The sequence below is a fragment of the Hibiscus syriacus genome, unplaced genomic scaffold (genome assembly GCF_006381635.1).
Source record: "Hibiscus syriacus cultivar Baekdansim isolate YM2019G1 unplaced genomic scaffold, ASM638163v2 tig00110415_pilon, whole genome shotgun sequence".
NCBI classification, from domain to species: Eukaryota; Viridiplantae; Streptophyta; class Magnoliopsida; order Malvales; family Malvaceae; genus Hibiscus; species Hibiscus syriacus.
The window spans coordinates 247,800-263,650 of record NW_024062729.1 but is presented as its reverse complement, the minus strand read 5'-3'; the positions used below and the strand labels follow the sequence as shown (position 1 = coordinate 263,650).

The 15,851-nt window shown below is 34.0% G+C and overlaps 3 protein-coding genes across 3 annotated transcripts; 2 read left to right on the top strand and 1 right to left on the bottom strand.

Annotated features, from left to right (window-relative positions):
* LOC120124266 (casein kinase 1-like protein 3) lies at positions 1 to 5,159 on the top strand. Its single transcript, XM_039142968.1, has 13 exons — positions 1 to 302; positions 392 to 432; positions 573 to 642; positions 747 to 895; positions 994 to 1,160; positions 1,281 to 1,342; positions 1,427 to 1,490; positions 1,572 to 1,656; positions 1,746 to 1,872; positions 2,265 to 2,405; positions 3,327 to 3,454; positions 3,667 to 3,851; positions 4,445 to 5,159. Exons 1-12 carry the CDS (start codon positions 227 to 229, stop codon positions 3,841 to 3,843), a joined length of 1,287 nt encoding a protein of 428 aa, XP_038998899.1. The 5' UTR covers positions 1 to 226; the 3' UTR covers positions 3,844 to 3,851; positions 4,445 to 5,159.
* A 1,287-nt stretch (positions 5,160 to 6,446) lies between these two features.
* LOC120124265 (probable lactoylglutathione lyase, chloroplastic) lies at positions 6,447 to 9,752 on the bottom strand. The gene is made up of 11 exons (XM_039142967.1): positions 9,586 to 9,752; positions 9,007 to 9,196; positions 8,745 to 8,869; positions 8,508 to 8,572; positions 8,167 to 8,379; positions 8,025 to 8,072; positions 7,697 to 7,804; positions 7,414 to 7,554; positions 7,249 to 7,286; positions 6,706 to 6,876; positions 6,447 to 6,600 (listed from the first exon to the last, which is right to left on the bottom strand). Exons 1-11 carry the CDS (start codon positions 9,713 to 9,715, stop codon positions 6,489 to 6,491), a joined length of 1,341 nt encoding a protein of 446 aa, XP_038998898.1. The 5' UTR covers positions 9,716 to 9,752; the 3' UTR covers positions 6,447 to 6,488.
* Positions 9,753 to 14,262: 4,510 nt separating this feature from the next.
* On the top strand, positions 14,263 to 15,211 carry LOC120124200 (ethylene-responsive transcription factor TINY-like). Its single transcript, XM_039142921.1, has one exon. It carries the CDS (start codon positions 14,422 to 14,424, stop codon positions 15,205 to 15,207), a length of 786 nt encoding a protein of 261 aa, XP_038998852.1. The 5' UTR covers positions 14,263 to 14,421; the 3' UTR covers positions 15,208 to 15,211.
* Positions 15,212 to 15,851: the final 640 nt, after the last annotated feature.

Genomic DNA, 15,851 nt, shown 5'->3' with positions numbered 1-15,851 from the left:
CTACCCTCCACACATTTGTTTATCTTTTGTTTATCCGTTCTTCATCATTCTCAAAATCCACGCAGTTCCTTTCTGGTGTTTGTTGCGAGGCCTCTCTTGTTTGTGGTTTCAGATTTTTCACAGGAAAAAACAGAACAAAAAGTCATTATCAAAGCCCCTTCTAAGCTCGAGCTCTAGCTTTAATGATCTGAATCTGATCTATCGGAGTCTTCGGTCCTGTTGAAGCATGGACAGAATCATCGGTGGTAAATTCAAGCTCGGCCGTAAGATCGGTAGTGGATCCTTCGGTGAAATTTATCTCGGTTCGTCTCATCCGCTTATTTTTAGTTCTTTATATTTATTTTTTTGTTTGTGTATGTTAAAGTGATTTTTTATGATTTTGTTTTGGCAGCTACGCACATCGATACGTTTGAGATCGTCGCTATTAAGATCGTAAGTGTTTCTTTAGATTCGTGAATCATGATCTGGTTGACGTTTATAGTTCTTAGCCTGGACATGTGAGATTGAATTGATAATTGCTTGATTTTTAAAATTTAAAATTATGTAAATTATTTTAATTTTGGCTCTTACAGGAGAACAGAAGAACAAAGCATCCGCAGCTGCTTTACGAAGCCAAACTGTACAATATTCTACAAGGAGGAAGTACGGCGTACTACTACTTAGAATATATTTGTTTATTTGATTTTTGAAGCTTTTAAGAATTGTGAATTGACGAGTTTGTTTCGATGATTTTGATTTATTCCTAGGTGGAATTCCAAGCATAAAATGGTCAGGTGTTGACGGGGAAGAAAATGTACTTGTTCTCGATTTGCTTGGACCGAGTCTGGAAGATCTTTTTGTGTACTGTGGCAGGAAATTTTCGCTGAAAACTGTCTTAATGTTGGCTGATCAAATGGTGAACATAAATTTGTGGCATTTTCATTTTGATTTTATTTTGGATTGGTTGTGTAATTTTTTACTTACTTTTGTGTTTTAATTGTTTAATGCTTTTAGATTACAAGAATTGAATATGTTCACTCGAAGGGATTTCTTCATAGAGATATAAAGCCTGATAACTTCCTCATGGGACTTGGTCGCAAAGCAAATCAGGTCTACATAATTGATTTTGGGCTTGCGAAAAGATATCGAGACTCTGTTACTAATCGCCACATTCCCTATAGGTATAGTTTTCTAGTGTATTTTGTTATTTCTTACCTTTGTGTTTCTTTGAATTGCTGAATATATTCAGTTTAGTTATGCAAGTATTAAATTGCTGTTATGACAACAAATTCTTCTCACAGAGAAAACAAGAATTTAACTGGCACTGCACGTTATGCAAGTTGCAACACACATCTTGGAATAGGTAATCCTTTTTGGTGATTCATCAAAGATGGATCAAGAACTTATTCATTTGCTTGCTTATTGATTTATAATATTTTTGTTCCAGAGCAAAGTCGGCGGGATGATTTGGAGTCACTTGGCTATGTACTTCTATATTTTCTTAGAGGAAGGTAGAGAATCTTTTTTTAGTGATTTTATGAATTGGTATATGTTGCTGTATATTAAATCAACCAAAATGTTTCATGCTATAGCCTTCCATGGCAAGGTTTGAAAGCTGCCACAAAGAAGCAGAAATATGATAAAATAAGTGAGAAGAAAGTGTCCACTCCTATTGAGGTGTGTTTGCATCATTTTTTCTTTGAGTTCCATGTTGTTCAATTATGATTTGATTAACATGGTTTCTGTTTACTCCTCTGTTTATCAAGGTTCTTGGTAAGTCTCATCCGGTGGAGTTTGCATCCTACTTTCATTATTGTCATTCTTTGACATTTGATCAACGACCTGATTATGGATTCTTGAAGCGCCTGTTCCGTGATTTATTTGCTCGTGAAGGTAGTTTTGTATACATTCTACCTATTATTTCTGTAAAATGCAGTTTTTGTCTTTCATGTATTCCCGTCCCCTTGCTTGGAATTGTCAAATGTTTATATTTCTTGGCCATAACATTTATACAGTTGACATATGCTATATTCTTACATCTTATATTTTCATATAAGGACTCATTGTTTCAAAGTGCAAGGTTTAACTAATTGTAATGAGCTAAAAGATAGTGAACTAAAGGGATGACCTTTGACATTTTTGTTTAAAATATGCTAAAAGCCCTAAGCAATTTGGCTTGTTGGTCTAAGTATCAGGATGTTGAACTAGAAAATGATGATGAGTATAGATCAAAATTTCTGTATATGCTTTGCTACAAAGTAATTTGTTGTTCTTTTTTGTGTTAGGTTATGACTTTGACTACATATTTGACTGGACAATCATCAAGTACCAGCAGGCCCAGAAAAGTAGATCTCATCGCCAATTACAGTCAACTCCTGGAGGTAGCAGTAGTCGGCCATTGCCGGTTGGCGCAGATAATCATCAAGGTTAGCTCCTGCTGATGAGCTTTGTGCTCAAATGACTGAATGATGTTTTGAGGACTTTATCTATTGGATAAAAGAATCCTAGAAGACCTGTAATAAGTCAAAATCAGAGACCTCCTAGGTCTTAATTCGAGGAGTATGGTGTCTTTAGTAACTAAGTTACATCTTCATGGTTGAAAGAACTTTAATATCGTGGTCACCTTCTTTTTTCTTTTCTGCTTCGTCTATCAAAAGTATGCATTTGTTTCTTTTTCAGTAAAGAAATTTTTTAAATGGTATGGGTTTATTTTCCCTTTTGGAAAAAATATTGAAAAGTTAAATCTTGGACATAACAATTAACTAAATAATTCACCAATATTTACTATCCCTTACATTGTGGTTATCATAGCAGTTTCTTTACAAAAACCCGTACAATTTCAATATCCCTCTCTTTCTTTCTCAGAATGTTTGTCCTTTAAACATCTTCTTCATCGTTAGAATATATATATATTCTAAATTCGCAAGTCAATGGGTCTAGTCTAATCCGTAAAGTACATTTTTTATTGTCTTTCTTTGTGGGAACTGAATTTTATATATCCATAAGATTACATTGGTTAAAAAGATGACTTAAAGAACAAAATGGCACACTTCCATGTAGTTACTATTTCTGTTTTTGGTTACTGAAGCTAGGTAACAGTATCTGATGGTTTTGCTTTCTGTTGGGGGCAGAAGGTAAGACACAACACAAGTTGCCTGGCCACTTTTAATAATGGGATTGTTTGAATGTTGTTGAAGCACGTATCTGATAATTTATGAAATTGATAGATAATATGAATCATTTATGTATATATCATTATCTTTAGAATGATTTCAAAAATTCTACTATTCATGATGTTTGTTTTGGTTGGAAATAACATTAAGAGTGGGTCATTCTTTAATTGCCAGGAGGCATCAGTGCTACTTATTCAACGGACATCAATCGATCAAGCAATGTTTTGGGTCATGGTGTCCATATGCAATTTAAACCAGCAACAGGAAAGAATTTGATTTCTGATACTACTCTTGATAAAAATGTAAGTGTGGCCTTTCAAATTAATATGGAAAATCTATGCTACCTACTCTTCTTTACATCTTAACCAAACTCTTGTTTGTGTAGATATTTGTCGATATACCTCTTTGTTTTCGATTTGTGTTATTTAGGAAATATTTTCTTACTTCTTAATTTTGTATTGCATTGCATTATAGCGTCTTTCCGTTGTTTAAATTTTAATGTTTATTTTGTCAGATTTTCCCCTCTCATTCTCCCTCGTCCTCATTTTCACCTGCTGGCACCTCAAAAAGAAATGGTCAGAAATCAACTTTGCCCCCTGATGCTGCTAATTCCGGCCGTGGACAAGGAAACAAAATCGGACCTTCAAGTAGTTTGATTTCATCATTGCAGCGCATTTCTTCTGCCAAATGATGAAAATGGTAATTTATTAGCTCATAGATCAGTTTCTAATTAAATGGGACATCTATCCAAATGCAGTTAATTCTGGTATTCTTGCATCATGACCAAACATGCAAAACATATTTCAGCGACCTTTGTATCTATGGTGGGGAAAGTTGGGGAAATTTATATGATATGATCTATTTGTATCTAAATCATCAATTCTAGATATTGAAAACAAAAGGCGAAAGTCTTTATTTTGAAATACTTTGATATAAGAGATGAAACCGTCTACTTTCATGTAAATTTAATCATGTTTAATGGATTATATTGCTGCCCCACGGGATATTTTTGCATGATTTATGGTTTTATCTGCTGCCTCCGAGGGACTCGTTTAGTTCGTGGAGTTTATTGCTTTTCTCCATTACAAAGTCTTTCCGATTTCTATTTTGTTTGTGCGCATAACTTGAATATCTTTGTGTTTGAACATGAGAAGACCAGAATACTCTCTACGTTGTCGTATAAGAATGATGATAAGTTAGCTGTTCTGTGCTGTCAATGTGCATTACTTCAATATCTTTTGTTTATGTTCAGTTCCTACGTTCTAATTCGCAGTATGCATTTCTGCCTACAGTGCCACCACGAGGGAAGATTAGGAAAATCACAATTCAGGGACGCATTTGAAGACCTTAAGACAAATATTTATCTACGTGTTAACCATGGCAGATCTAGTAAAGGCTGCTAAATCCCGCCCGGTGAACACTGAAGACGCTAGTGATGGTAATATCTTTCCCTAAGTCCTTGATTCTGCTACTATCTACATTTGAGCCGTGCCTTCGGTTTCAACTAGATTGGGTGGGATTGGTTAGTCTAACAGGGTAGTATGCCGACAATATGTAACCACCAAGCTTGTCGTATCATGTAAAACCCCAATAGAAGTTGTTCAGGATAGTCGGAGAAGATAGACAGTAAACTACAATTTGCTTTTCACTGTGGCCACTCGGATTTCAGAGGTCCGAGGAGCTCTAAGTGGCTAAGATTGGACTTTAAGCAATTTCATGTCGTGTATGAAGTTCCGAACCAGGTGGGGGGATAAAACATTCCCCATTCACCAATTGTCAAATTTAAGAATTCTTTTTTCTGTTTATTGACTCAAGTATTAGTCAGGTCTCGATCCTGTGCAACCGAAACCGGTTGACGGTAGCATTTGCTTCAAGCTCCTTCAGGTATGTAGAACTACTGAAACCACCGGTGATTAAATATGCTTTCTCGAAAACTGATGCAATTTATGCCTGTAGTTGGTCTTAAAATGTCGGGAAAACTGGCTAGCTTTGTAATTAGTATGAAAAGGGAATGCTGGGAGTATTGTGCGTGTAAATAATATTTATGAAAGTTGTTAATTCTTTCAAGAATATATGTATATATGCATGTAATACCTGTTTTTGAGTTGTTTTGAAATCAGTTTGCCGTGTGAAAATTAATCTAAATTCTACCCATCAGAATTGAACCTAATTTCCAGGTTAGCTGAGGTCTACCCATGTGATTTGTTACCGGTAAGATTCTATTATGGGTAAACAACGCATTTAGTATCTAAACTATCAGTTTTGGTCCGTTTTAGTACTTAAACTTTCAGTTTTTAAAAAAATCATATTTAAAGTTTAATTTTTGTTTCATTTTAATATCTCGTCGTTAAAAATTTAACGCGTTTAGTACTTAAACTATTAGTTTTGGTCTGTTTTAGTATCTAAGTTTTTAATCTTTTCAAAACTTAATGTTAAATTTTGAATGTGATACTAAAATGAGACATAAATTAAAGTTTTTAATGGCAGAAACTTTAAGTATAGTTTAGAAAAAATTAAAAGTTAATGTATAAATAGACTAAAATTAGTATTTTAAATATTAAACGCATAAGTTACCCTTCTATTATTAATCTCTATACTATGTGAAAGTTATGGATTTAGTCGTCACGAGGTCCCGAAGTTAGTCCTATGCAATTGCGGACTTCCTTCACTCGTTGATTATTGGTCCCGATACTAGTTTGTTTTGTTTTGGACTTTAATTTCATAGTCTTTACGTTTTTTATATTTTGAAATTTCAGTTTTAATTTAACTATGGTCATTTTATACTTTTTCACAACGTTTTTTCACATCATTTTTGTTTTGGAAAATGTTCTTCAATCCAACCCCAAATGGTTCATGGTTTTTATTCTTCAATTTATTATTTTAAATCTCAGATTTCTATATTTTAATTATATTATTTAGATTAAGATTGAAATTTTAAAATTTGAAAGGTATAAGAATGAAAATGATTAAATTAAAATATATAATTAAAATATAAAATTTATGGATGGAACACAGATTTGATGAAAAAAATTATTAGTCTAACCGATACGATGAACCAAGACTTGGAAAGTGCAAGCATGTTATATTCCACATGGTATCATTTGTTTGTACTTTTTTGTTTTACGATGTACTTTTTTTCTTCCTATTAATACTTGATTATAATACTTTCAGAATATATACTTTGAGCACGTTTATCATTATCTTAAGACCACTAACAATAATTTTTAATGATACTATATCAGACATACTAAACCCTAAATCATTAATATTATAGTTTTACTTGTTTTATCAGACATACTATCTTAAAAATCTGATGTATATCATCAAACCACAATATCATTCTTCAGATTCATCAAATTCCAAAGCTTTGAAGTACTTACCATCTAAAAGATAGGTGCCAATAGCCAGACGAACAGCCCATACATCTTTGGGTTTTCTTGAAACAATTCTGCAACACACAAAGGTTAAAGTAGCCGCTCTATTCAATACAAGCGAGGCATTAAGTATTTGTTAAAACAGCTTATACGTACTCACATACGCAAACATACAGTACCTTCCAACATCTCCGGGCTTGACGAGGCCCGAGTTAGCTCTGAGGCATGGAACCGATGCTGCAGTCTTTATCACCTTGGGCGCTTCGACGACGATTATCGGAGACCCTATCTCGAGTCTTGAACTTCTGTTCGGTGCCGGTACCCTTAACTCGGTCGAGGGTGTTTCACACCTTGTCCAAGTATTAGAGCACAGAATCAGAGCACAGAAATGTCCAAGTATAAGAAAGGGTGACATGCATGAGAATTGAGGTATGAGGCAGATTGTTTTTATGGCTCCTAAGAGACGGAGTGTCCTACATACTGCTGTATTTTTATAGCCGTTTTGTGAAATAATTAGAGGAAAAAACAAAAATTCCGATGAAATAATAATTTTATATTATTGTTAACTATAAGAGAGTTGAATTTGACTGAAACAAAAATAGAAGAAAAACTAAACTGAAAATGGACCTGACAGAGTTATAAAGGAAATTTCTTCCACAAATCGTTTGAGCTTTTGAATTTCAGTGTTAAGAAGATCATATGAGAAAATGTTCAAAACTCACTCCAATTCCTTGAGAAAGTCGATATTATCAACAAAAACCTGAAAAATTAAAAAGCAAAATTAATCGATACACAAACATTCTTGATATTCTTTCTTTCTATATACGGCGGTGATACTGTCGAACGATAAAGAACTGAAAAGTGTATAAATGCTTTGAGAGGCATACCGTCTTCCAACCATCAGGATCTAAGCATGCTGTGATCTGGGTGTTAATACCAGGTAATGGCCCAGGTTCCCGGGTAATTTGTCCACCAAAAAGTTTGACTCCCTCTGCAGTTTTGTAAACATCATCTGTGCCGATCGCAATCTGTAGAGTTGAGAGTAACGTGGCTTTAACTTTTTGTTCCCGTATAGAATAAAAAAACATACTGCGTGCTGTAATATGTTGCAAACGAAAAATGAAAAATCCTTTCGACATATATGTGAAAAGAAACCATAAATATTTGTACCTGAGCATAGCCATTTCCTTTAACATATTCAGTGACACCATAGTTGTAAGTCAACTCAAGCACAGCATTTTTATCTTCAGGCCCGTAGCCCATCATGGCTATCGTATACTAAATGGAAATTCATAAATGTAGGTCAGTGCTATATCCGACATACCAGTTATTACATGAATACTATCGTCAATCAAACTAATCAAGACAAAAAGCACACATAAAGTATACGCACTTGAATCCTTAGTTGCAACCCTTTAGACCTAGTCTTCCCAAAAAAAGGAATTCTTTAATTTTTCCTATTCTCTGACCGGAATAAACATAGAGGATAGTTACTTACCTTGTACTCTGGATTATCTCGTGTGCGAAGAAGCTCCATGCCAAAGGCCTGCAACAAAAGAAGATAGAGACTAAGACCCATTACAAGACTCAAAATGTAGTAACCCTCAAAGAAAATTGCATTGCTTCTGCAGCAATCTCACCTTCTTGTAGTAGTTAATGGAACGCTCAAGATCACCAACACGTAGCATTACTTGGCACAAAGCTTCAGGAGTAGGCCACCTTTCAATCAGTTCAAACTTGTAACCATCAGGATCCTCAACAAATGCAGTTACAGTGGAACCACCTTTCACTGGACCAGGTTCTCTGGTTACTTTTCCACCCTTAGCCTTTATAAGTTCCACAGTCTTGGTAACCTAATCAGAGGAGAATATAAGCATTCAGCTTTGAATACTCGAACCTAGTGGTTGATACAGCACATCCTATCATCTTCATTAAAAATGTAAAAAGGTAAAACAATTTGGGAAGCAAAGTTCAAACTTACATCCTCAACAGCAATACCAAAATGACCAAATGCAGTTCCAATATCATACTTGTCAACTCCGTAATCTGGTGTCAAGTGTCAACAGCAAGGAAAATGAATATCCAAAACTGAGCTCATATCTAATACTACTCTATGGGTGAGCAATATTTTCATAAATAGCAATCATTTGCAAAATTCAAGACTTATCAAAGTTTAGAAGAAGAAAAAAATAAAGCAAAGAGTAGTATGATAGGTTACTGTAAGTGAGTTCAATAACAAAGTGAGAATCTTCTGGCCCATATCCAAGAAACGCATTGGTGTATCTCTCGTCCGGTATGTCTCGTTTCCTCAGCAGTTTCATTCCCAGGCACTCTGTATGGAATCTGCAACCACATTACATTCGAGTTTGGTTCAAAAATTCTAACCACAAGATTGTTCACAGAGAAAAATGGATTCCATCTAGCAATCTGCTAACAAGCTTAACAAATAAAATGAAACAATATATCTTGAACAGACATACTTGATAGTCCGCTCCAAATCCCCAACTCGGTAGACAACATGAAGCATTCTTCTTTTGTCCTTTTTAATCCACTCCAGGGCAGTTTCTAGCGCCACAGCCGTGCTTGCCTGTACAGCATGAGGCGCCCTTGTTCCTGCGGTTTTCAAAAGCTTTGAAGCTTTCAAACCAAAGAATTGCGCCTGCGGAACCGCTGGATAAAATTTCAAATAAAAACATATACCGTATCAAATCTATCCGAAGTCATTTCTCCAATACTATAAAATTCAACGTAATCTCCAAATATTGGTACTTACTTTTACAAGCTAATGATATTTTCTTCCAAACAGATATTATAATTGCATTACATGCAGAATGCAGATGCCTCCAAATTTCTCAAGAAACTTATATATAAAACTATTCAAAATAAAATCTAAAATCAACTCCAGAAATTCAACTATAAACCTCAATTCGATCTAATTCTTCTCTCGGAAGTTAAATTAACTTTAAAAAACAACAATTACAATATAAATAAGTAAATTCCAAGGCATATAACGGAAACGAATTGATTAAAAAAAAACTAAAAAAGAAGAAGTTTCTTACAGCTGAGATGCGAGAAAAGGAGGTGCCGATGAAGGCGAAGGCCGTGGCGCGAAGCCGTTACGCTATCGGAGAACCTAAACGACGAGAGCGAAGGTCGTATTGAGGATGCCATGGGAATTATCCTCACCATCCACGTGAATTGGTGAGTGACTTAGAGAGTGAGGTGAAGTCGTTAATTTGCGATGATTATAAATTGATTTTTTATGGGTAAAATACACCTAATATAGTTCTATTATTAGTAATGTTACAAATGATTTATAATGTAATAATTTCTTTTGTCCTTTTGTATAGGTCGGTCCATAATCAAGAGTGATAAATGGAGTTAAAAAGCCCATAAATTGGCTGACAAATCTAACTATCCAACCAATAAATTTGGTAGACCCAAATGTGTCCCAAGCCTATTAATTATCCATCTCTTGAAAATGGCCTAATTCAAGCAGTAAAATGGAATGATTTCAGTTTTAGTCCCCCTCAACAATCAATAATATAATTTAAGCCTTCTGAAAATATAAATTATAGTTTCGGCGCACAAAATTTTACAATTTTATTTCGGCCATCGACATTAATTTATTGGATTCACATCTACGTTTGTGGCACACAACTTGAATTTTGGTCTATGATGTCAACGAACAACCATTTATGTTTCACAGACGATCAAACCTAACAGTGGAGTATCAAAATTACAAAAAAACGTAAAACTAAGTATGATTTTAAAAACCAAAGCAGTTAAATGACCAAAATAAAAATATTAAAATAGGTGGAATGTCAAATAAATAATTCATCCTTAATTTTTAATAAGAATTTTGAAAGCATAAAAAAATAAACGGAATAGCCTTATGGTATCTAAAAAAATCTAGGCATGATGTCAAAAAATATCTTTAATGTTTCACTAAATATTTATTTTGGTTTCTATTTTTCCTCTCTTTTTTTAAATTATTAAGAACCAAAATACTTCAAAATTAAAAAAATTAAAATTAAAATGATTATTTAATTATACATTAAATTATTTTTTATTGAAAAAAAGGCAAACAAACACTAGGGCACGGTATTTGACAAAATGAGGCCAGCTAAGTTGTCGACCGAGAACGTGTTGCAAATGTGTGGATATTGGTCAAAAAATCTCTTTGACGATGGAAAGTTGCTTTGGACGGACTTATTGGTTTCACCAAATTCCATTAGACACCTCACAATTATACTATTGCCATACATATAATTTAAAATACTTTATTCGTGATTATTTTAAATAATTAAATTTTATAATATATATTTAAAAACTACTTGATCGAAGATTTTTAAAATATATTTTATTAATTATAAATTTTAAATAATTATTGATAAAAATTTTAAAAAAAATGACCAAAAAAATCAATAATGGATAACTTTTATCGAACAGAGCGAGTGATATTTATCAAGGACGGTCCCGACTAAATTCAAGTTTAATACTATAAAATTTTTAATAAATTTTTTATTTAAATTAATTGAAATAAACCATCACGAGTCGTTGATTTTTTTTATCCACCAATAAGTAAAATCTTATAACATTTTGTTTTATATGAAATAAATAAATAAATAAATAAAGTTTGAACTTTAATAAGAGAGTATATGTCATTATTATTTAGGGTAAACTACACCAATGGTTATTAGTGCTCCTGTAAGTTTTCGTTTTCCCCATTAAAGTTTTAAAAGTGATTGATTTGTAATAAAATAATCACTAACATTATCGATTTGTAATAAAACAGTCATTCCACTGTTATCTCTGGTTGATTGATGCCGTGGCGTCGTTAATACAAAGGTTAATATTTAGTTTTACTCTTAAACTATTGCTAAAACATCAAATAGATCATTGAACAATGGTTTTGTATCTAATTTACCCGAAAAAGTTTCTAATTTTCCTTTTTTTTAAACACCCCACCATCTCAATTATATTCTAACTATTTTACTTGCAAAATGAAAATCATCCCAAAAGCATTATTTTTTTTCATTAAAATTAATCAAATATATGGTTTTTTTTGAATTAATCATTGATATCCGATTTATTGACCGACTAATCCAGATCGGGTATTGTAGCGGCGAGGGAGACCCTCCCAACCCAGTTTGCTCCATTTGCAAACGCCAGGATTTGAAACCCTGACCTTACTTAAGGGACATAATGCCTCATCCCATTAAACCAACTGGTTGTTGGTAATCAAATATATGGCTTTAAACACTCATGTATTTGTCTTTAATGGAAAAAATCTATTTATCTATGCGGTCTGACCAATTATATATGAATAGTATTAATAATAAATTCTTTACTTTAGAAACATAAGTGAAAAAAGAGAAATTTTCTCGTACTTCAGTCATTATTTGTCCAGTTTACCGTTCTATTTTGATAATATTATTTTCATAGGAATAAGGCCAAATTGGACATGTGAAAAGGAAAATTCGGAAAAGATGATTATTTCTTATAGTGATACTTTCCCCATACCATACGCTGTATGATAATCAAAGTCCAAAATTCATAATTTAATAATATTAACATATGTTACTATTTTTGAGTTGGTGATGACTTCAGAATTTATGAATAAGTTCGAATATCCATCACGTCAAAAATGTATATTAAAAAAATAATCTTTTTGAAAAATGATTGTTAGAAAATAAGTTTAACAATCAATGTTAATATAATAAAGCATTTAGTTTAATATAACCATCGAACTAACTCTCGCCGATTTTTTTTTTTTAATTTTATTTCATTTATTTCAAAAAGCCTCGTACTCAAACATTCGTACTTATATTATAACTAATGTTCAAGTAAAAACCTAAGTACCAACGACTAGTTGATCTAGTGGGATGAGGTACTTGATTATTTAAGTAAACTTATAGGTTCGAATCCTGACAATTGTGACTGGAGTAAACTGGATTGAGAAGGTCGACTTTGCTCCTACAGTACCCGATCCAGATTAATCAATCAATAGATCGGATAACGGTGGTTATACAAAAAAAAAACCTAAGTTAAGTACTCAATACAATCTAGCCATCATCTAAAGGATTCCCCATCCTTTGTTGTAATTTATTGAGTTAAAAATGAGATCATCATGTGAGGAGGCTTACTCAAAACTTTGGCTCTTTTCATAAAATACGCCAGAAATAAACCAGGAAAATTTCGAAATTAGCAAAACCCTAATTTTTCCTCAAACGGACCATATATTACTTGCAAGTAATTTCGATTAAATCAAACAAGCGACCCTAGTCTTCCTTTAAGAAGCGCTGTAATGTTGGAATAAACAACCCTAAATCGTAAGTGCCAAAATGGTGAGGAGGCTAGGCGTGGGGTCAATTACCCTTGCGTTTAGGGTTGGTGAGGAACAAGAATGGTGATATTCTTGTCAACCTACTCATCAGATAGGACATAACAGAGGTAGCAACCAAGCAAGGTGGACAAATATCATCAAATCTCTTTTACTATTTAATCGTTCTCATGCATGTTTTGCCTTTCATCGTGTTTCCTCGTGAAAGTTTAAAACGACAGCGTCGTTGTGGATATATATTTGATCTTAATTTAACGGTTTCGATTCGATTCTATAAGATTGAGTTTTTGTTCTTTAAAAAATAAATTTTTCTTAAACTCGCATCGAATCGAATAATAGGCGATAGATTAATGGATGTTATATTCGAATTAGCATCAAAATCTGACTTGACCCAACACATGATCATCTCTACATATCAACACATTGTTTTAATATTACAACTAAATCAAAGTCTATTTTTATATAATTTAACTAATTTCAAATTTTAAAGATAAAATAAATATAAATCTTCAAATTTAGGTGAATTTAGAATAGGGTTAACTACATGATTAATTGTTTTTGTTTGTGTTTTATCAATTTTTCCACATTGATTAAAAAATAATATATGGTCACATTAGTTTTTATTTAATTAAGGACCACGTGTTAACTGTCATTAACAGTTAACAAATTTGGTAACATTATATTTTGGTATAATCATATATTTGATCATTGTTATTTACATATTCTCTCAATTTAGTCATACTTTTAATAAATTCAATCCTCCAATTGAATGATGCCACATTTCACTAGCGCCACATGTCATGCCATGTATCACCATTCAATTGGAGGACTAAATTTATTTTAATATAATATATTTATTTTCCAACAACTAAAGGGTAACACATGTCACCCTCTGATTGGTGAAAAATAAATATATTAGATTAAAATAAATTAAAATAAAGTTAGTCATGCAACCGAATTATGATACATAGACTATTCGGTTAAAAGTATAATTAAATTGCGATAATATATAAATAACATAGATAAAATGTGTGATTATAAAAATATTTAACAACGGTTAACTCGCACTGATCACATTTTAATTAAATAAAAATGAAAATGATTATATATTATATTTTTAAAATCAGCGAAGAAAGCGGAAAAAACACAAATTTAAGTGATTGGTCGTGTAGTTAATCAAAAGTAATGTGAAATATACAGTATTTAGAAGGCTATAACAATGAATAATAATGGAATAAGAAAAGGGCAGATTGGTGGTGTTCGTACGTGTATCAGTGTGGCCTGTAGGGCATGACTTAAATAAACACGTTTTCCCTTCGGCTGTTATTCTCTCCGTATCCTTCTTCCTGCTTTTTCCCTTCATAAAACCCCCACTTATCCTCCCTTCCCTTTTCTCCTCAGATCAAACCTCCCTCTCTCTCTACAACAAAATCCCTTTAAGCTTTCTCACTGCTCTTTCTGTTCATAAACTCGGCTGCTTCTTTTGCACAGTTAGCTGTTAGCATTATTGTATTGAATAAGAGAACTCTCCGAGCCAGAGAACCGAGCAATGGGTGACTCGCTAAACTCGGAAACTGAGTCAAGCACTGTTAGCAACAGCTCGTTTACTCTATCTCCGCCATCACCGTGCTCTTATGGAGGTAAAAGGGCATCGGGTAGTACTGACCCGACACCCGATTCGAAGAGGCAGAAGCGTAGTAATAGTAGCAATAGCAGGCATCCGGTTTACCGTGGAGTACGAATGCGGGCGTGGGGTAAATGGGTATCCGAAATCCGAGAGCCCCGAAAGAAGAACCGGATCTGGTTGGGCACCTTCTCGACTCCCGAAATGGCGGCGCGTGCCCACGACGTGGCCGCCTTGAGCATAAAAGGTGACTCGGCGATTCTCAACTTCCCCGAACTCGCCGACTCGATGCCCCGACCGGTTTCCAACTCGCCACGAGACGTCCAAGCCGCCGCGGCCAAAGCTGCTTCCGTGGAGTTCTCAAGTAATACTAATACTACTACTACTAGTGACAACAGCAATAGAAGCGCCACTTCATCTTCTTTGTCGCTGTCGTTATCCGATTCCACGTCGTCGTCTTCATTGAATGTGGACACACCGGAAGAGCTGAGCCAGATAGTGGAGCTGCCGAGTCTTGGGACGAGCTACGAATCGGCCCAGTCGGGGAACGAGTTCGTGTTCGTGGACGCGGTCGACGGCTGGTTTTTTAACTCTAGTGGCATGCCTTGGTATTACGAAGAAAGCTGTGGGTATTTTGGGGAAGCGATTTCAATCCAAATGCAAGAAAGCGATATTACATCTGGTTTCGCCCCTTTACTATGGGATCACTAGAAACAAAAAAAATAGTGTGTTTTTTTTTCTCGCTTCAAAGAAAATATTATAATTTTATTTACGAAACTGCCCTTTTACAATATTTTTTTCCTCGATGAAAAAAGGCAAAAAAATAGTAAAATAAATTGCATGGATTGTATTTCGTTGTGCTTAGGAGCTCCCGAGTGGCATGGACCGGTTGGTCAAATCTAATTAGGTCTCTTTTTTCCCCTAGAGAAATATGAATAATGGTTTTTACTTGCATTATGTTCTCATAAACTAAAATTAAAGGACTAATTTCTCATCTTTTGAAAATTGGAGGACGACATCAATAATTATACCTTGAGTATTATACATCCATGGGCTAAAGCAAAGAATTTTCACATGGGGACGGAAGGGGCAATTTGCTTACTACACCCCTGATTTTATGGAGATAATTTTTATATAACAATTTTAATTTGACTGAATAAATTTTTCGAGTTCGAATCAAATTTCTGAATTCGAATCACCCAAAGGGAGAGCAGGGGCAACAGGACCAGAAAGATCCAAGCAACCAAACGCAATTATTTCATGATATGTCCTAATCCTTCCCATGGAAAAGAACTCAAATAGCATAAAAAACAATGGCCAGGGTTTAATTATGTAAATTAAGGAATTATCCCAAT